At 45.0% G+C, this 21,662-nt stretch overlaps 2 protein-coding genes across 2 annotated transcripts in view; both read right to left on the bottom strand.

Annotated features, from left to right (window-relative positions):
* The window catches only part of LOC311015324 (uncharacterized protein), a gene marked incomplete at its 3' end in the record, with an annotated part of 558,532 nt that overhangs the window by 270,344 nt on the left and 266,526 nt on the right, over positions 1–21,662 (bottom strand). Inside the window, exons 19-24 of the mRNA XM_084012477.1 lie at positions 19,852–19,992; positions 18,753–18,881; positions 17,704–17,877; positions 17,017–17,073; positions 16,371–16,511; positions 15,387–15,509 (exon numbers count right to left, since the gene is read on the bottom strand). Coding sequence (XP_083868603.1) covers positions 15,387–15,509; positions 16,371–16,511; positions 17,017–17,073; positions 17,704–17,877; positions 18,753–18,881; positions 19,852–19,992 — 765 coding nt within the window. The remainder of the gene's footprint in view (positions 1–15,386; positions 15,510–16,370; positions 16,512–17,016; positions 17,074–17,703; positions 17,878–18,752; positions 18,882–19,851; positions 19,993–21,662) is intronic.
* Positions 2,609–14,533, bottom strand: LOC311026053 (NLR family CARD domain-containing protein 3-like). The gene is made up of 7 exons (XM_084029356.1): positions 14,365–14,533; positions 10,317–12,120; positions 8,968–9,141; positions 8,374–8,547; positions 7,665–7,838; positions 7,295–7,341; positions 2,609–6,597 (listed from the first exon to the last, which is right to left on the bottom strand). The coding sequence occupies exons 1-7, from the start codon at positions 14,399–14,401 to the stop codon at positions 6,044–6,046; spliced, it is 2,964 nt and encodes a 987-aa protein (XP_083885482.1). The 5' UTR covers positions 14,402–14,533; the 3' UTR covers positions 2,609–6,043.

Below are 21,662 nucleotides of genomic sequence, written 5' to 3'. Positions count from 1 at the left end.
GCCTTTCCATTTGACCAGTGACAATTCTCCAGTACTGGTCTCCTCCAATTAGGACTCCCAGTTCTTCTGATTCCATTCCTCTCACGGGAACATCCGCCACAGGCATTCCTTTTGACTCCAAATCATTTCTTATCGTTTCACTTGCCATTTTAATAATTGAAGAGCTCACCTTGGGCGTCTCCAGGAGCTGAACTTCGATATTCTGATTATTTCTGATGTTCCTTAAACGCACCTTCACCTTCTTGCATGTCAGTCTTTGAGGTGTTTTGGAGCCAAATACAAAAACATGAAGTGTTTCTTTACCTACTATTGGCAGGTTAAGTGCTCTGGATATGTCTTCTGGAATAAAACTACGTGAGCTCCCTCCATCTAAAAGACATCCAGCCACCTGACTTTGAGTGGGTGCGTCTATCCAAACGGTAGCTGTTTGGAGTAAAACTGTACTACTCATAGAACTACTGGGAGCTGCACTTGCTATCACTGCATCTGCTGTAAGATTTCGGGCAACTTGCTGTGTGCTTTCTTGTCTCTCTTCTGTGTGTTCTTCTTGTTGATTGGCTAATTGAGGACAGACTACTTTGTGGTGTCTTCGTCCACATTCTTCACAGGTAATTCCCTGCGTCTTACAATGACGCGCTATATGTCTGCTGCCTAAACACACAAAACACTTGCCTTCTTTTCTTCATTTTTCTCTCCTCAGTTCAAGAGTCAGTTCTGTACAGTTCTTAGATCTCTGATGGTTTCCTCCACAGAATATACACTTTGGCTCATCTCTGACGCTGACAGCGTGAAGCGAGGCTGTAGAGGCTGTGTAAGATCTCCTTTTTTACCGTATTCTTTTCTCCACATAGGACTTTTCCCATTGTTTCTCTTTATCTGGTTGGTGCACATTCTGGGTGAGATTGGCTGTTCTTTCACGACTTTCAACCTCCTTTTGGAAGAACGTCATCAGGCTTTGGACACTGAACGTGTCGTCATTATTTGCATCATCTCTTTCACTAGCGTTTTGAGGGGTGAACTGCAAAGCCATTTCTTCTGGTATCATCTTCATGAGAATAGGGCAGAGCAAGTTGCCATAACTGTCAGAGACTACTCCCATTGAGCCTAAACTGCACACTTGTATCTCGATGTCATCATATAGCCTGCGTAAAGCTGCGACATCCCAGGCCCTTTTTACTGCTGTCAGATTTAATAGCTTATTCATATGTGCATTTATGATGAGATCTTTACGCCCAAATCGGCTGATAAGCATTTTCTTTGCATTGTCATCATTTTGGTCTGATAAAGAAAGTCCCATAACTACATTAGCTGCAGTGCCATATAAAAACGACTTCAAATATGTACATTTATCAGACTTGGTTTGACTCGCATTATTGTCAACTGCTGTCTCAAACTGGCTCCAAAAACATCTCCGGAAAACTTCTCAATGACCAATTTTGGCAACTTGCCTGCTTGTCTTCTCACCTCATTGTTTGAATATTGGGAAGTCACTGAAGCTGCGCTCTGATTGTCGTCCATATTTCTCAGGATGCGTTTTATCCGGGTCTTTCTTGACATGATTCGATCCATGTCTTCAAAGGCTGAATGAACCTCATCTTCCAAATCATCCCCTGCTGTCTCCGCTTCAATGTCATGGTCACTATCCATTAAAGCTCTTTCTCTCGCCGTCAGATGCTCCAAATATTCATCCAGCAAATCTGAGCTGGGATCTTCTTTTTCAACCTCCCGATCAATCTTGTCCAAGAGTCGTGTCGTAGCGGCCCGTATTGCTCCCCTTAGTTTCTTTTGTCTTTGCAGGTTCGACATTGTTGCTTTGTCCTATTATCCACGTCTTCAGCTGTCATGCATTCTTTTTGTTTCTTCTCCCGGGTTTCGGCACCAAATGTAAGGTGTGGATATAAGAGGAGTGGAAGTTGCAGGTAAAAAAATGTACACTTTATTTCCTATACTTTAACAACTCTAAAATCAGGGGAAAGGGCAGGGAAAGAGTTCTGTGTGGCGAGAGTAGCCTTCTCCCAGTGGCGTCTCCCAGGTGACGCACATCAGGTCCTAATGAGCTCTGAGCGCAGACGCACTCAACTGCGGCCTCTCCGCGGCTCCTCTGAGGAACTGTCCAGGGTGCTGAAGGTGACAGGTTAGAACCGCAACAGGTTGAAAGCAGAACCCCACCAGTGATGAATGGATGGACATGGTCTATGAGATCTATGTTATGGAGAGGAGATCTTTGTCCCTCAAAGTGGAAAAAGAAAGGTTTTACAGGATCTGGACCAAATGGACTGAGTATGTAAAACCAATTAGATGTGATTTCATATGACTGTACTTGGGCATTGTGTGAACCTGTCCTCCCTTTGTTTGTGTGTGTGAGTGTTATTTGGATTGTCTCAAGTGGTCCCCAGTTCTGTTCTGTTCTGATACTGTTCTCAACTAAAACCAGTAAGAGTCAGAAAAACATTCCAGAAGGCCAATATGGACCAAATCACATGGACTTCCTGGAAGCATCTTTATCTGTCTTTGAATGACTAAGATTGGAATTCATGTATGTGATGGTAATTTGCCTTTCTAAAGAAAAAGATCATTTCAAAACAATAACATGGAAAACCATGCCAGATTGTGAAGACAAACTTTATTCTGTTCTTTTCTTCCTCTAAAATAAAACTTGCATCAAATGAAAATGTATGAACTCTATTTGAATTCCAATGAATAGTAATTTCTTGTTTTCATGTTCAACTATCCATCAGAGTAACATGAGAGAGAAAGGGAAGCATGCAGAAGAGTTGAGCAGAGGTGGAAGGGGATACATTGCAGATCTCATTCCAAACACTGAAGGATCTTCTGGATCAATACACGATCACAAACACTTCATTGACAAGTATGTTTTCACACACAAGGAATGTGACGTGGTGATTGGTGCAGAACAATACACACAGTCAGATAGTAGAATGACATCGTTACATCATTATGAAAACGGAACATTTACAATAGAATATGTGGAACTAATATAGAAGAACAGCTTCAATGATGTCAGCCATTCAAGGGTCTAGACCTCTGGGGGACCACAGTCTCTGGTTCCTCACATAGTCTGGTCTCTGGACTAATGTGAGCTACTATCTAGACCTCTGGGGGACCACAGTCTCTGGTTCCTCACATAGTCTGCTCTCTGGACTAATGTGGTCTACTATCTAGACCTCTGGGGGACAACAGTCTCTGGTTCCTCCACATAGTCTGGTCTCTGGACTAATGTGAGCTACTATCTAGACCTCTGGGGGACCACAGTCTCTGGTTCCTCACATAGTCTGCTCTCTGGACTAATGTGGTCTACTATCTAGACCTCTGGGGGACCACAGTCTCTGGTTCCTCACATAGTCTGGTCTCTGGACTAAAGTGAGCTACTATCTAGACCTCTGGGGGACCACAGTCTCTGGTTCCTCACATAGTCTGCTCTCTGGACTAATGTGAGCTACTATCTAGACCTCTGGGGGACCACAGTCTCTGGTTCCTCACATAGTCTGCTCTCTGGACTAATGTGAGCTACTATCTAGACCTCTGGGGGACCACAGTCTCTGGTTCCTCACATAGTCTGGTCTCTGGACTAATGTGAGCTACTATCTAGACCTCTGGGGGACCACAGTCTCTGGTTCCTCACATAGTCTGGTCTCTGGACTAATGTGGTCTACTATCTAGACCTCTGGGGGACCACAGTCTCTGGTTCCTCACATAGTCTGCTCTCTGGACTAATGTGGTCTACTATCTAGACCTCTGGGGGACCACAGTCTCTGGTTCCTCACATAGTCTGGTCTCTGGACTAATGTGAGCTACTATCTAGACCTCTGGGGGACCACAGTCTCTGGTTCCTCACATAGTCTGGTCTCTGGACTAATGTGAGCTACTATCTAGACCTCTGGGGGACCACAGTCTCTGGTTCCTCACATAGTCTGGTCTCTGGACTAATGTGAGCTACTATCTAGACCTCTGGGGGACCACAGTCTCTGGTTCCTCACATAGTCTGGTCTCTGGACTAATGTGGTCTACTATCTAGACCTCTGGGGGACCACAGTCTCTGGTTCCTCACATAGTCTGGTCTCTGGACTAATGTGAGCTACTATCTAGACCTCTGGGGGACCACAGTCTCTGGTTCCTCACATAGTCTGGTCTCTGGACTAATGTGAGCTACTATCTAGACCTCTGGGGGACCACAGTCTCTGGTTCCTCACATAGTCTGGTCTCTGGACTAATGTGAGCTACTATCTAGACCTCTGGGGGACCACAGTCTCTGGTTCCTCCACATAGGCTGGTCTGGTCTCTGGACTAATGTGAGCTACTATCTAGACCTCTGGGGGACCACAGTCTCTGGTTCCTCACATAGTCTGCTCTCTGGACTAATGTGGTCTACTATCTAGACCTCTGGGGGACCACAGTCTCTGGTTCCTCACATAGTCTGGTCTCTGGACTAATGGGAGCTACTATCTAGACCTCTGGGGGACCACAGTCTCTGGTTCCTCACATAGTCTGGTCTCTGGACTAATGTGAGCTACTATCTAGACCTCTGGGGGACCACAGTCTCTGGTTCCTCACATAGTGTGGTCTCTGGACTAATGTGGGCTACTATCTAGACCTCTGGGGGACCACAGTCTCTGGTTCCTCACATAGTCTGGTCTCTGGACTAATGTGAGCTACTATCTAGACCTCTGGGGGACCACAGTCTCTGGTTCCTCACATAGTCTGGTCTCTGGACTAATGTGAGCTACTATCTAGACCTCTGGGGGACCACAGTCTCTGGTTCCTCACATAGTCTGGTCTCTGGACTAATGTGAGCTACTATCTAGACCTCTGGGGGACCACAGTCTCTGGTTCCTCACATAGTCTGGTCTCTGGACTAATGTGAGCTACTATCTAGACCTCTGGGGGACCACAGTCTCTGGTTCCTCACATAGTCTGGTCTCTGGACTAATGTGGTCTACTATCTAGACCTCTGGGGGACCACAGTCTCTGGTTCCTCACATAGTCTGGTCTCTGGACTAATGTGGTCTACTATCTAGACCTCTGGGGGACCACAGTCTCTGGTTCCTCACATAGTCTGGTCTCTGGACTAATGTGAGCTACTATCTAGACCTCTGGGGGACCACAGTCTCTGGTACCTCATATAGTCTGGTCTCTGGACTAATGTGAGCTACTATCTAGACCTCTGGGGGACCACAGTCTCTGGTTCCTCACATAGTCTGGTCTCTGGACTAATGTGGTCTACTATCTAGACCTCTGGGGGACCACAGTCTCTGGTTCCTCACATAGTCTGGTCTCTGGACTAATGTGGTCTACTATCTAGACCTCTGGGGGACCACAGTCTCTGGTTCCTCACATAGTCTGGTCTCTGGACTAATGTGAGCTACTATCTAGACCTCTGGGGGACCACAGTCTCTGGTTCCTCACATAGTCTGGTCTCTGGACTAATGTGGTCTACTATCTAGACCTCTGGGGGACCACAGTCTCTGGTTCCTCACATAGTCTGGTCTCTGGACTAATGTGAGCTACTATCTAGACCTCTGGGGGACCACAGTCTCTGGTTCCTCCACATAGGCTGGTCTGGTCTCTGGACTAATGTGAGCTACTATCTAGACCTCTGGGGGACCACAGAGAGTCTCTGGTTCCTCACATAGTCTGGTCTCTGGACTAATGTGGTCTACTATCTAGACCTCTGGGGGACACAGACCCAGGAGACAACATCTGGTTCCTGGCTGAGACTCTTTAGAGACACAGATTCTCATCTTTGAATTGACTCTGGATGGATTGTCTTTGTCTTCTGACACCATGTAGGGAGTTGATTTGATGATTTTATGTGTATACGTGCATATTTTTATCTGATCTGTTTATTTGATTCCTTTTATCTTTCTATTCTGTACTTTTTATTGTGTTTTATCTTGTGCAGCACTTTGGAAAACCTTGTGTTTGTTAAAATGGGATCTAAATAAAGTGGATTGGAATGGATTGGATATGTAATCACAGCGTGTGAAAAATGAGCTTCACGTTCGGTGTGAACACGACTTCAGACCTAAAGACGACGCAGAGACACTGATGATGATCCAGACCAGACTCCAAACCCAGGATAAAGAGGTTCAGTGAATGTGGTGTTGAAGGTGTAGAGGTGGATCAGTTTGTCAGAGGAGACTTCGTAGAAGGTCAGAGTGCCAGCAGGACAGTCCAAGTACACTGCTACCACACCAGAGGAGGAGGAGGAGGAGGAGGAGGAGGAGGAGGAGGAGGAGGAGGAGATGTCTGTTTGTTTGTTATTGTGACTGACATAGTAACCACTATCATAACAATCCAGACTCCAGGACTGATCATTCCCTCCAAACTCAGAGTCGTCTCCTCTCCTCTTGATTCCTCTGTAACTCACTGATATATGAACCAGTCCTCTCCACTGGACCTCCCAGTAACAGCGACCAGTCAGACCGTCTCTACACAGCAGCTGAGGCTGTGAGACAAATCTGTCTGGATGATCTGGATATGACTGGTCGTCTTCCACACGTGTCACCTTCCTGTTGTTGTCGTCCAGTTTGAGTTTTCTGCTGACTGTGTTTGTGTCCAGTTCCAGTTCACAGACATCTGATGGAGAGAACAAACACAATGCAGCTAAAGGTTCATCTCTGTCTCCCACTAAACTACGTCCCCATACAACTCATCTCCACTCTCTATTACGTTTCCATGGAAACAACGTGTTTTCTGGACCCAACGGTCAACGTTTGAAACCGTCTGAAAAAACCTTAACGAACAAAACAAAAACGCTACAAAACGACATCGTTGGTAGTAAAAATATCACAGTTGGGCCTAAAATGAGTAAAGATTGAAACCAGACCAAACTGTGGTCTGGTCTGTGGACTAATGTGAGCTACTATGGTAGAGCTCTGGGGGACCACAGACCCAGGAGACAACATCTGGGTCCTCCATTTAGGATTCAGGGACGTCAGGACGACAGGAGGACCATCTCAACGCTGAGACGCTTTAGAGACACAGAGTCTCAGGAACTTCTCTCTTCACTTCAAATATTTAAACTCACACAAACACCACAACAACGGGAATGTTGGGTATTCGCCTCCGTTGCCGTCCGGCAGGAATTGGCGTCCGTTTGCGTCTCTGCGTTGACTTTGTGTGTAATTGAAGGTGAAAATGTGGCGTTTGGTGTGAACACAACACGACATCTTTACAGCCACGAAGAAACAAACGCTACGTCCTGATTAGAATCGGATTTCAGTCATGAACACGTTCAAATCTGGAGCAGCTGAGTTACTGAAGACATACTCACACTTCATCAGACCAGGTCTCAGTCTCTGCTGTCCCCCATGGTCCACCCTGCAGGAAGACATGCAAACACCAGGAAACATGAAGCCCAGTTGTCCACCTGTCCTCACCTGAGAGTCCAGTCTGATGTCTGTCCATCTGTCCTCACCTGAGAGTCCAGTCTGATGTCTGTCCATCTGTCCTCACCTGAGTCCAGTCTGATGTCTGTCCACCTGTCCTCACCTGACAGTCCAGTTTGATGTCTGTCCATCTGTCCTCACCTGAGAGTCCAGTCTGATGTCTGTCCATCTGTCCTCACCTGAGAGTCCAGTCTGATGTCTGTCCATCTGTCCTCACCTGAGAGTCCAGTCTAATGTCTGTCCACCTGTCCTCACCTGAGAGAGTCCAGTCTCCAGTGTGGACCCTCCAGTCCAGCAGACAGCAGCTTGACTCCTGAGTCTCCTGGATGATTGTAGCTCAGGTCCAGCTGTCTCAGATAGGAGGGGTTGGAGTCCAGAGCTGAGGCCAGAGAAGAACAGCCGTCCTCTGTGATGAGACAACCTGACAGACTGAAGACACACACACTTCTGTCACTTCTGGGGACTTTTAAACTGAGAAAAAGTGATCATGCTCTGTTGTTGTGTTGATGTTGTACTGGGTGGGATAAGCGTGGCTGAGTGATGGACAGAGACGGATAGAGGAGGACGAGAAGTCAAGAAACAACAGTAGAACCAGTCTATGTGGTCTGTCTTCAGACCTGGTGTCCCAACAAAGATCTGGCTACTGATTTAAACCAACTAGCAAAGAAAACTGTAATTCAATAACATCTCAACTCTGTTTGTTGTCAGTTTTCATATTGAACTGGAGGAATTAAGTAACATTATTAATTAAATAACAAGTATTCTGAGAATAAAGTCAAATACAAAATTTGGAGTCTCAGAACATATCAGACATTCATGTGTTCAACTGCTCTTTTAGAGCCGCCATGTGAACTTTAGCAAAAGTGTCTTTTCAGGAATAAGAGCAAAGAAGTGAATATTTGGTGCATGGAAACGGATCATTGGAAGCTTCATAGGTAAACTTCTCAAAGTCCTTGAGTCTGACCTGAGAGTTTCCAGTCCACAGTGTGGACTCTTCAGACCAGCAGACAGCAGCTCCAGTCCTGAATCCTGCAGGTCGTTGTTACTCAGGTCCAGGTCTCTTAGACTGGAGGACTGGGAGCTGAGAACTGAGGACAGACCTTCACAGCTTCTCTCTGAGAGGTTACAGCCACTGAGTCTGAAGAGGAATCAGAAATGTGTGATGAAACTAGAACAAACAACTGTTCGTCTCCTTGGAATTAACAATGAAAACTCCTCAGCAAGATCGAAAACAGGCTTTACAAAGACTTACCTTGTGTTTGTATTGCAGTCCTTCACAAGACCAACAAGAACATTTCATTCATTGACCTTTAAACTTAACCAGCAAGGATTTTATCAATGAGAAAAAAACTCATCCTAAAACCAGAAATAAATGTAAAATGTGGTAGAAAAGAATTCAATGTAACTTCTGTGGACACTGTTCCAACACTAACTTCACGTGTTCAAACATGATGAGAAAACTCTTTGTATTCCTTGAAAATCATTGATTCTGTTCATGTTTTACTAGAATTTCTAGTAAGAATTAGAATTAGAATTTCTCAAAGTCCTTGAGTCTGACCTGAGAGTTTCCAGTCCACAGTGTGGACTCTTCAGACCAGCAGACAGCAGCTCCAGTCCTGAATCCTGCAGGTCGTTGTTACTCAGGTCCAGGTCTCTTAGACTGGAGGACTGGGAGCTGAGAACTGAGGACAGACCTTCACAGCTTCTCTCTGAGAGGTTACAGCCACTGAGTCTGAAGAGGAATCAGAAATGTAGAATAAAAAACAGAACAAGTCTGGCTTACTTCGGTGCTAATCCCCTTCACTTTAATTATCAGACGGCTGACGGCAAGACACGGAATGTTAGCTTGTGTCTGGTTGTAGCATTTATTCACCGACAAACATGCGGTACCCACAATACACTGCTGCACACTGTACCACGCTGTAATCTAACCGATGACTTCATACTCACCGTCTCACTCTCTCTCTCTTTATACTTCAACGTACAGAGAGCCAACAGTGTTAATGCATTAAAAAGATGAATGTGTTAAATCCACAAATGAATCATCCCGCGTTAACACGTTCATTTTGATGCCCAAATATTTAAACATCAAACTGCAGAGAAAAGAGTTTGGTTTCTTTAGTGATTTGTTCTTTTGCTGGAAGTCGTGAGCAGCAGAAACTGTTTCATCAGCCATGGAAACAGATTAGAAGAGGTGGGTGGCCAGACGCCCAGGGGTCCGTGAGCTTGGGAGTAAGGCCGGCCGCGGGGGCACTTAGTCCAAACATGACAACGTCCAGACGGGAACACCGGACATCTACTGCATAACCATCACATCTATCTATCTATCTATCTATCTATCTATCTATCTATCTATCTATCTATCTATCTATCTATCTATCTATCTATCTATCTATCTATCTATCTATCTATCTATCTATCTATCCATCCATCCATCCATCCATCCATCCATCCATCCATCCATCCATCCATCCATCATCCTGTATTCATGATGACTGAAGAGAATGTTTTGAACACAGAATGTTTGCAACGACTAAATTGAGCCAATTTGAGGATTATTAGTGTTTCTTGTGGCTTAATTAGCCTTAATTAATGTTATTTTGTAAGGATTTTGTGGTTTAATTGAAGGGGTATTGTTTGGTAATATCTGAATTTGCACATTGATATTTTATATTTTTGTCTATTTTATTTTCAGGTTCTGATTATTGAAACAGTAAATCAGCAAGTACTCAGTACTTGAATAGTTTTTTCACTAAATACTTTTTTCCTCAAGTAACTATTTGGATGACTACTATTTATTATTTACTTTTTGCTGTTTGGAAAACCAATCAAATCATTCAGAATGCAGATAGAACCTTGTAATTCCATGGTGGTTCGTTGTATTTTGAATATAAAAACTATATTTACAGAGCTTTGCTGGAGGCTTGGACCACCGGCAGCAGCCTCAGAAGAGCCTCCTCTGAAGCAGAGTATTTCTTCAGGTCAAACACGTCCAGACGTTTTTCTGACGACAGTAAGATGAAGGCCAGAGCTGACCAATAAGAAGGAGGCAGTTTATAGGAGGAGAGAAGTCCTGAAGTCATGTAGTCTTGGATCTCCTCCACCAGAGAACGATCATTCAGTTCATTCAGACAGTGGAACAGGTTGATGCTTCTCTCTGGAGACAGATCCTCATCAAGCTTCTTCTTGATGTACCTGACTGTTCCCTGATTGGTCTGTGAGCTACTTCCTGTCTGTGTCAGCAGACCTCGTAGGTGTTTCTGATTGGTCTTTAGTGACAGACCCAGAAGGAAGCGGAGGAACAGGTCCAGGTGTCCGTTTGGACTCTGTAAGGCCTCGTCCACAGCTCTCTGGTGCAGATGTGTTAGTTCAGGTTCGTCTCTGGTGACTTCAGACGCCCCGGAGGTTGTTGGTTCTTCTGCCATCAGATTGACACCAGACTTGATGAAGGTCAGATGGACATGAAGAGCAGCCAGAAACTCCTGAACACTCAGATGGACGAAGCAGAACACCTGGTCCTGGTACAGTCCTCTCTCCTCTCTGAAGACCTGTGTGAACACTCCTGAGTACACTGAGGCTGCTTTGATATCGATGCCACACTCTGTCAGGTCTGGTTCATAGAAGATCAGGTTTCCTTTCTGCAGCTGCTCAAAAGCCAGTTTTCCCAGAGACTCAATCATCTTCCCGGTCTCTGGACTCCAGTGTTGATCCGTCTCAGCTCCTCCATCATACTTGACGTTCTTCAGTTTGGACTGAACCACCAGGAAGTGGATGTACATGTCGGTCAGGGTCTTGGGCAGCTCCCCTCCCTCCCTGGTCTTCAACACGTCCTCCAGAACTGTAGCAGTGATCCAGCAGAAGACCGGGATGTGGCACATGATGTGGAGGCTCCGTGAGGTCTTGATGTGGGCGATGATCCTGTTGGCCTGCTCCTCATCTCTGAACCTCTTCCTGAAGTACTCCTCCTTCTGTGGGTCAGTGAACCCTCTGACCTCTGTCACCATGTCAACACACCCAGGAGGGATCTGATTGGCTGCTGCAGGTCTTGTGGTGATCCAGAGGCGAGCAGAGGGAAGCAGTTCCCCCCTGATGAGGTTTGTCAGCAGCACTTGGACTGAGGTGGACTCTGTAACATCAGTCAGGATCTCGTTGTTGAGGAAGTCCAGAGGAAGTCGACACTCGTCCAGACCGTCAAAGATGAACACAACCTGGAACCCTTCAAACCTGCAGATTCCTGCTTCTTTGGTTCCAGGGAAGAAGTGATGAAGGAGTTCCACCAAGCTGAACTTCTTCTCTTTCAGCAGGTTCAGCTCTCTGAAAGTGAATGGAAACGTGAACAGTATGTCCTGGTTGGCTTTGTCTTCAGCCCAGTCCAGAGTGAACTTCTGTGTTAACACTGTTTTCCCGATGCCAGCCACTCCCTTTGTCATCACTGTTCTGATTGGTTCATCCCTTCCAGGTGAGCCTTTAAAGATGTCTTCTTGTCTGATGGTTGTTTCTGGTCTGTCTGGTTTCCTGGATGCCGTTTCAATCTGTCTGACCTCATGTTCCTCATTGACCTCTGCAGTCCCTCCCTCTGTGACGTGGAGCTCCGTGTAGACCTGATTCAGGAGGGTTGGGTTTCCGGCTTTAGTGATGCCCTCAAACAAACACTGGAACTTCTTCTTGAGGTCAGACTTGAGTTTACGTTGGTACACTGCACCAGCGGTTCCTGGATAAACAACAAAGGAACCCAGTTAGTGGATCCTACAGACCCTTTTACAGTCTATGAACAAGCCATGTATTAGAGCCATGTATCCCTGTAGTCCTCAGTATGAGTGACTTATTTAATGATTAAATCAGAACTATTGGAGACAATATCAATCAGGTGCAACATGAAATATATAAAAGACTTTTACAAGACAAACAGAACTGAAGGATATAACCCTTTGAAATGCAGCTGCAAAGCTCCACGAGTCAGTCACTACAACCAGTGGTGGCCTTAGGCTTTAGGGGCCCGTTTCAATACTATGTATGAGGCCCTATCCCATGAAACATTTAATTACCCATATGTTTGCACCCATGCGTCTCTGATGCATTGAAACCTGAAAGGATGCAGCGGCCGCTACTTTCAAATTAAAAGCCCCCCGCTAAGAACCCAGTTCTAAACTCCGATAGGGTGCAATGTAACGCTCTTATTTTGAAGACACATTTGTTGTCTAAATCGTTTCCTCCGCCGCAACAACTTCACTTGCAGAAGGATGCCAGAGAATTCACAGAGACGCTGGAGAAGTTTGTGATATTTTCATCCCGGATTTTTGAGATGAAGGAATTAAACACCTGTCCCAAATAAACGCCTCGTCTGTGAAGTGATTGAAACAAATGATTATTTGGTATTTTACGGTATGATAACTCCCGGCCCGGGGAGAGAGACACGCATCACAGTGCTCAGCTGCAGACACAGCAGAGAGGTGACGAGACGCGACGCATCATGACTGACAGGCATCAAGGCCACTCAGCGTTACCTGACCGCCCCGCCCCCAGATACTTCATTCACAAAAACAGGGCCTGTGGAAATGCAGGGAGGAGTCTCATACATTCACTTGCTCACCTGTCTTGCCAAATGCATTGCTTGTCTTTTTGTTGTTGAACAGATTGCAAAGTGGCACTTTTATTGTCTCTATTTTTGAACTTGATACAAGTTATGACACAGCTGCACTTTTATTGTCTCTATTTTTGACCTTGCTGTTATTTCACGTTATTGCGTTAGAGTTTAGATCCAGCATGATGTTACTTGATAATCCGGAGGCGCGGAGCGAGCGGGCGTCGGTCGGACAGTCTGATAACTGCACAGGTCCTTCACTCAACTAAATACAGAGAAATGTCCCACACAGTAACATTACAGAACCAAACAACAGTAACGTAGTAACTCTAACTGTCTTTGACAACTTATATGAGGAAAAAAAATACCACAGCTGTACGTGGAGAAGCGTCCGTCCTCCCGCCTGTCCTGCCGACTCTTCCTCACATTTCTGCCTGAAAAACAGCGTCTGTCACCGGCAAAAAACCTTAACTCACCGAGTGTTTGTGATGGAAATGTATTTTCACCACAAACACAAACACCCCGGTGAGTTCAAATCGACGGTTGTGGTGATCTGTTTGAAATAAATGTATTAATTTATTTTATTTTAAATAAATCACTGCGACTGTCAGCCCTCCCGACTTCAGGGAACTTTCCCCCAGCCTCCTTCCCGAGTGACAGAGTCAGACAGCGACCTGATGCCCATTATGGAATTATGTAGGCTACTTTAGCGAGAAAAACCTAACTTTGTCACTTTCCAGGATGTTTGACGCCAACGTCATCATCATGACGTGTACCATCGCGCCTCATTAGGAGCCTCACTTTCTGTGGGAATCACAGGTGATCGGCGGAGATGCTTCGCTCTGTGTGAATCACCATCTGTGGAGAATTGCCGAACCAGCGCTCCTGAGATAATGCAGAGACGCTGTTTAAAAAGGGCTAGCCTACAGTTTCACCACAAGTTTCATTTATTCACTCTTTTTGTTTCTTTTCATCGGCCATCCCATCATGTTTGGGGGCCCCCCAGGCCGCCTATGACTACAACACATCACAATACAGCATCATAGAAAGAGACGGGATGATGACGTGTTGAAAATAGTACCGTTGGGTTTTCTAAATATCCTGGTAGACCGTAACCTAACCATTTAGTTCCTACGAGCTGAAAGTCACCAGTTAACACGGTCACTGGGTGAAGTGAAACACCTGTTTCTCTGAAACGGTCGTGATCCTGTCTGAACTCTGTAGAACTTGAGTGTTGGAATATCGATTCTGACATCCGAACATTAACAAACATTGAAGTTGTGTGCAGCCTATTAAGAGTTTGGAAATATGAAGTTCTTCATATTGAATCCTTCTCTTCTTTCCACCATGTTAAATCTGTTAAAATCCTCTTACCCATCAGCACACAGGCAGCCAGCTCCTCCTGCTTCATTCTCCTCAGGAAGTCCACTGTGATCTTCTGAAACGCCTCTCTGCTCCTCCTCTGCTCTTCATCCTCACCGTCCAACAACTCCTCATCCTCACTCTCCAAGCATTCTGGGTAATCTGGACTCAGGACCTTCTGGATCTTCTTCAGCTCGTTCTTCACAAAAGTGCAGATGTTCTCCTCCAGCAGCTGGAACAGAAGGATAAACTGAACATGAACTCTAAAGAACCCAACATGGGGTTCATGTGTGGGTCTGAGCAGCATGGAGACCACTAGAACCAGTTCAGCATTGAATCTGTAGTGGATGTGGTTCATAGTGAAAGGTGAGCTTGTACATGTACTCACCATAAATATGGAGTCCAGGTGTGTTTGATGCTGCCGGGTAAACGGAACCTCTGAGATCTGCTGAACTCTGTGGAGAAAACCAAGTTCAAAGAGTCACTAAAGCACAGACTGGAGATCACAAGTGGACGTTGTCATGGCGACATCACCCGTTGGTTTGTGGACTACGGTTTTGAAGCCTCGGGTTCTGATGAACACAAGCGGCAGAGCGGCACCCTGAGCAGCAACCTTACTGGATCTGGATCCATGTGGATTCTGGTGTGAAGCTGCTAACAAAGTTAGCTTCATAATTCAAGGTCAACTTTACAGCTACAGTTAAAGTTATCTTAGTAGCTAACCGTTGGCTTCTCAAACCTGCAGGAAACCTCATTCAGGTCTTGGTCCAGATGGTGTAGCTGGTGAACTGTACTTGATATGGCTGATCAAGTACCCAGTTTGGTCAGACCCACTTGGAGTCTGATGCTGATGCACCAGGTTTTCAAGTAGCTCCGATGTAAACCCAGCTTAGCTTAGCTGAGCTTAGTGTAGATCCACTTCTTTGGCATTAGCTGTGACGTTAGCCAAGTTAGCTTCTCTCTGACTCTTAACTTTTCTCTGGCTGGTCTAGACCTGATTTATCCTCCAAGGAGAGTCCAGGTTCAGTTCTTACCTTCCATCAGCAGCTTGTCCAGTTTTAAAATTAAAAGGGTGACCCATAGACCAGTCACTCTTCATGGACACACAGCTGGGTCCAGGTCCAGGTCCAGGTGAGTCTGGTCTCTGCTGCTGCATCCTGATACAATAAATACACTTTAAGATTCTCACTAGTTAAGCTTCATTAATCAGTTTGCTTTGATGATATTGATGAGTCATGTTCTGAGAGTTGATGCTAGTGTCAGGATCAATACTTTGAATGGATCTGGTGGACATGTGAACACTCGTCTTAGTGCTACACTCACACTAGGAGCAGTGGACAACGTTTCCGTTGCATTAGAACTGTATGGGGTGACAATGATGGGAAAACGGAGTTATGACTCTTAAAAAACTTTACATTTTGGTTGCTAACTCTCCACTGGGCATCGGACGGTTCTGGCCTCCACGTAGTCCATTACCTCCTGATAATAGACACGTCCTCGGGCATTATCAGTTACCTTAACACCTAAAATAAGAGTTTGCTGGATATAAAGTGACTTACTTTACTACTCTACAACCTCCCTTGAGTGAGAGGAAGACGGTGCTCGAGTTTGGTGTCTGTTGGTTTGGAGTCTTTTTGTTCTTAGCTTAGCTTAGCTTAGCCTCCCCACTACTCTTCTTTGTCATTAGCCTTCATGTTAGCCAAGTTAGCTTCTCTCTAACTCTTAAGGTTTCTCGGCGTCTATGAGTCTTTTCTTTCAGAAGGTTTTCTCCTCACTGTCTCTTTAAGGTTTGATTGTATATTTATTATTTTGTAGTTTAATCCCAGTTAAAAACCATTTAATTGGTCCTTTCTGTGAGAGTTTCAGTGAAACACGACACTGTCACTCTCTCACATCATCGTGGCTCAGAAGACCTGACGGGTTGCAGGATTCAGGGCTGGTGGACTCTGACTTACTGTTTAAGGGGGCTGGTCTAGACCTGATTCATCCTCTAAGGAGAGTTCAGGTTCAGTTCTTACCTTCCATCAGCAGCTTGTCCAGTTTTAAAATTAAAAGGGATACCCATAGACCAGTCACTCTTCATGGACACACAGCTGGGTCCAGGTCCAGGTCCAGGTCCAGGTCCAGGTCCAGGGGAGTCTGGTCTCTGCTCCTGCATCCTGATACAATACATTTAGATTTCAGATTCTCACTAGTTAAGCTTCATGAATCCGATAGAGAGAGCGAGAGAACAGAACATTGTCTACCAGCATGAGACCAAGGAGTTAACTGGGCTAGTTGGCAGGCTAATGTTGCTAGCTATAGAGCTAGCTGAGTATGTGCTAGTTATCTAGACAATCAGTGTTTAGACCGGGACCGACTGTATATAAATAAAGGGACATAACATAACAACCAACAGAGTCAAGACATCTTGATTTAACCTGATTTTAAAGAGCTGTCTATTGTGTGTGTTTGTGTGTGTGGGTGTGTGTGTTTGTGTGTGTGGGTGTGTGTGTGTGTGTGTGTGTGTGTGTGTGTGTGTCTCTAGAGACAGAGAACGGATAAATAAAGAAGTTGGCATTAGCTGTGACGTTAGCCAAGTTAGCTTCTCTCTGACTCTTAACTTTTCTCTGGCTGGTCTAGACCTGATTTATCCTCCAAGGAGAGTCCAGGTTCAGTTCTTACCTTCCATCAGCAGCTTGTTCAGCCATAGACCGTTCACTGGGTGAATGGAGGAGTTTTCTGTGTGAAAGATAGAGAGAGGAAAGAGCAAAAGGAGGAGAGTATTAATCAAAGTGAGGGAGAGGAAAGGAAAAAAGAAAGAAAATAATAATAATAATAATAAATATATAAGGAGAGGGTTATCTCTGGTCAGGCTCTGTGGACAAAGAGGCATTGGCGTGGCTATGGGGCAGTCAGAACCGGTCAGGACAGCTGGATCCGGGAAGAACTTTCTGGATTTATTTATTATTTAAATGTAGGTTTTAACTTGATGATACAAGTTTAAATCTGTCTCCCGTCTCCTCCTCCTTGCTGCCTTGTCCTCACCTCCTTTGGGCCGCCACCAGACCCAGCAGGAGGTGGCTGGCCTGTTGAGGCTCAGATCCCCTTTAGAACAGACCCTCCTCTACGTGAGGTTGTCATGAAGTCTGGGATTAACGATTCTGGGATGTCGTGCATGGAGCGGGTTTGTAGGTCCACTTTCTTTCATCAGTTTATTTTCTTTAGTAACAATATGCATTTGTATTAACAGGTCTGGTTTTTGCAGTGTTACAATGCTGTTTTGGGGAAATTCCAGGCTATTGCATGTCTTTAACTTCCTCGTGACGTTAGAAGATCCAGTTTGTTGTTTATGCTGTCAAGCAGACTGACCTTAATTTCTGTGGTGTGTCGGTCGTCTGTGTCTGTTGCCGAGTCTTTCTTTTTCCTTTTGGTTGGGGTGTTTTCTGGGTCAATGCCGTTTTGCAGGTAGACCGGTCACTCTTCATGGACACACAGCTGGGTCCAGGTCCAGGTCCAGGTGAGTCTGGTCTCTGCTGCTGCATCCTGATACAATAAATACACTTTAAGATTCTCACTAGTTAAGCTTCATTAATCAGTTTGCTTTGATTATATTGATGAGTCATGTTCTGAGAGTTGATGCTAGTGTCAGGATCAATACTTTGAATGGATCTGGGTCACATGAGACCACGTGGACATGTGAACACTCGTCTTAGTGCTACACTCACACTAGGAGCAGTGGACAACGTTTCCGTTGCATTAGAACTGTATGGGGTGACAATGATGGGAAAACGGAGTTATGACTCTTAAAAACTTTACATTTTGGTTGCTAACTCTCCACTGGGCATCGGACGGTTCTGACCTCCACGTAGTCCATTCCCTCCTGATAATAGACACGTCCTCGGGCATTATCAGTTACCTTAACACCTAAAATAAGAGTTTGCTGGATATAAAGTGTCTTACTTTACTACTCTACAACCTCCCTTGAGTGAGAGGAAGACGGTGCTCGAGTTTGGTGTCTGTTGGTTTGGAGTCTTTTTGTTCTTAGCTTAGCTTAGCTTAGCCTCCCCACTACTCTTCTTTGTCATTAGCCTTCGTGTTAGCCAAGTTAGCTTCTCTCTAACTCTTAAGGTTTCTCGGCGTCTATGAGTCTTTTCTTTCAGAAGGTTTTCTCCTCACTGTCTCTTTAAGGTTTGATTGTATATTTATTATTTTGTAGTTTAATCCCAGTTAAAAACATTTAATTGGTCCTTTCTGTGAGAGTTTCAGTGAAACACGACACTGTCACTCTCTCACATCATCGTGGCTCAGAAGACCTGATGGGTTGCAGGATTCAGGGCTGGTGGACTCTGAGTTACTGTTTAAGGGGGCTGGTCTAGACCTGATTCATCCTCTAAGGAGAGTTCAGGTTCAGTTCTTACCTTCCATCAGCAGCTAGGTTCCCTTTAAAATGAATAGGGTGACCCATAGACCAGTCACTCTTCATGGACACACAGCTGGGACCAGGTCCAGGTCCAGGTCCAGGGTTGTCTGGTCTGTGCTGCTGCATCCTGATACAATAAATACACTATCAGATTCTCACTAGTTGAGTTACATGAATCAGTTTACTCTGTTTATCATTATATTGATGAGTCATGTTCTGAGTTGATGCTAGTGTCAGTGTCCATACTATAAATGGATCTGGGTCACATGAGACCACGTTGTGGACATGTGAACACCCGTCAAAGTGCTGCACCCAGAGTGTTGCTAGCATATTGTTAGCTTTGTGGTTTGTAGCTGAGCGGACTAGAAATATCTCCCGTTGCCAAGTCGTATCTAAGGTCTGTCCTATTAACTGGAGCAGGTTTCCGTTGCATTAGAACTGTATGGGGTGACAATGATGGGAAAACGGAGTTATGACTCTTAAAAAACTTTACATTTTGGTTGCTAACTCTCCACTGGGCATCGGACGGTTCTGGCCTCCACGTAGTCCATTACCTCCTGGTAATAGACACGTCCTCGGGCATTATCAGTTACCTTAACACCTAAAATAAGAGTTTGCTGGATATAAAGTGTCTTACTTTACTACTCTACAACCTCCCTTGAGTGAGAGGAAGACGGTGCTCGAGTTTGGTGTCTGTTGGTTTGGAGTCTTTTTGTTCTTAGCTTAGCTTAGTTTAGCCTCCCCACTACTCTTCTTTGTCATTAGCCTTCATGTTAGCCAAGTTAGCTTCTCTCTAACTCTTAAGGTTTCTCGGCGTCTATGAGTCTTTTCTTTCAGAAGGTTTTCTCCTCACTGTCTCTTTAAGGTTTGATTGTATATTTATTATTTTGTAGTTTAATCCCAGTTAAAAACCATTTAATTGATCCTTTCTGTGAGAGTTTCAGTGAAACACGACACTGTCACTCTCTCACATCATCGTGGCTCAGAAGACCTGACGGGTTGCAGGATTCAGGGCTGGTTGACTGAGTTACTGTTTATTAAGGGGGCTGGTCTAGACCTGATTCATCCTCTAAGGAGAGTGCAGGTTCAGTTCTTACCTTGCATCAGCAGCTTGTTCAGCTTTAAAATGAATAAAGCGACCCATAGACCAGTCACTCTTCATGGACACACAGCTGGGTCCAGGTCCAGGTCCAGGTCCAGGTCCAGGTCCAGGGGAGTCTGGTCTCTGCTGCTGCATCCTGATACAATACATTTAGATTTCAGATTCTCACTAGTTAAGCTTCATGAATCCGATAGAGAGAGCGAGAGAACAGAACATTGTCTACCAGCATGAGACCAAGGAGTTAACTGGGCTAGTTGGCAGGCTAATGTTGCTAGCTATAGAGCTAGCTGAGTATGTGCTAGTTATCTAGACAATCAGTGTTTAGACCGGGACCGACTGTATTTGCCATGAAGCCCTGTCTGACATCTGCAGGTAGTTTCTCCTTCCTGGTTTGATTCAGGAAGTCCCTGAATGCACCTTTCCCCATTTAGAGAGCTTCCATGACTGTCCCAGATGACCCAAAGCATGCTGTCCCACATTAGCATCAGATTTGAGAAAGTGGGACGACTAGAGACCAACAAACCAAAACACATTCCAACAACTCGATGCATATTTTGTTGACATAACAACCAACAGAGTCAAGACATCTTGATTTAACCTGATTTATTCAAACAAGTAGCTGAAGCCAGATCTATTTGCACAAACTACACTCTGCAGCTGAGCATTTCATTGTTCTTGGCTTTTCAAAATAAAGCTCCAAGGCTCTTTTGTAGTTAAATTGGGGTATGGGGGGGCATTTATGCTGATCCACATACAAGTGGCCAAATGGTCTCCTTGTAACTTGTTCCTCAGATCCGTCTTCACCTCAAAGTAAAAAGCTAATAAAACAGTATTTGTGGTAAATGTAAGAAAGATCATTGCTGTCAACATTCCCCAACTGTGTGCATCCATGAAAGCACATGGAGGACCTTGGAACTCTCCACTTACCAGGCACCCTTTGCATCACATCTTTGCCCCAAATGGGCCAAATAAAGGTGTGGTTTCTCAGCTTTACTCATTCTTCCGGACAGCTTCCTATAAAGAGCTGTCTATTGTACGAGCTTGGGCTGGTGACTTTAAACAACATGTGGGTGAGATTAAGCCTGACTGGAAGAGGATATGGTCCTGGATTGTTGTTGCCTCGAGGAACCCGGATCACCAACTGATCCATTTCAACTACGTTCATAGGACGTCTCTAACTCCAAGAAAGGCTTATCTCATGAAACCACTGTCATCCCCAAACTGCACTCTGTGCACAGAAAGCCTCACAGCTTCTTTCATGCACATGTACTGGGAATGCAATGACGTAAAAACATGTTGGGTGAGGTTTGTGTTCCTCTATCTGATGTACTGGGTGTAACTGTGCCATGCTCTCCTGCTCTGCTGCTCCTGAATGATACAACCTCATTCAAATTAACAGGTATAAATACACATCTTCTTTTATCAGGCATCACAGCAGCCAAAAAGATGCTCCCTTACGCTGGAAACCCCCTCACACAGTAACTAAAATACAGTGGATTAACACATAGATATCATTAGCGTGGAGCTATCAGTGGTGAGAGTGCATGGTGCTACAGCTGTCACCATCTCGGCATGGGAATCCATTTCAGGAACAATTAAGGAACTGTTGTAAGTGCTATCCTATCCTATTTATTTTGGATTTTTTCTCTGGAAACTTGAATTTGCTTCCCCTGCATATAGTATTTATTTGGTGGAAATGCTTTCAAGCATTTCCAACCTATGTTATCCTAATCTTTCTTTTTCTTTTTCTTTTTATTATTCTTCTTCCGTACGTTTTTTGGTCGCCTCTAGCTTCTGCATACTTTC

The sequence above is a fragment of the Eutrigla gurnardus genome (assembly GCF_963514095.1).
Source record: "Eutrigla gurnardus genome assembly, chromosome: 1".
In the NCBI taxonomy this organism is placed as follows: domain Eukaryota; kingdom Metazoa; phylum Chordata; class Actinopteri; order Perciformes; family Triglidae; genus Eutrigla; species Eutrigla gurnardus.
The sequence above is the reverse complement of the archived record's forward strand: the minus strand, read 5'-3'. Positions and strand labels throughout refer to the sequence as shown.

What these genes read in the sequence shown, in the direction of transcription:
- LOC311026053 (XM_084029356.1), bottom strand. Translation starts at nt 14,401, where the DNA reads ATGAAGCAGGAGGAGCTGGCTGCCTGTGTGCTGATGG. An exon ending in GGCTGCCTGTGTGCTGATGG is followed by an intron (nt 12,121 to 14,364) that starts GTAAGAGGATTT and finishes TTGTTTATCCAG; the next exon opens with GAACCGCTGGTGCAGTGTAC. An exon ending in GAGACCTGGTCTGATGAAGT is followed by an intron (nt 6,598 to 7,294) that starts GTGAGTATGTCT and finishes TCTCTCCATCAG; the next exon opens with ATGTCTGTGAACTGGAACTG.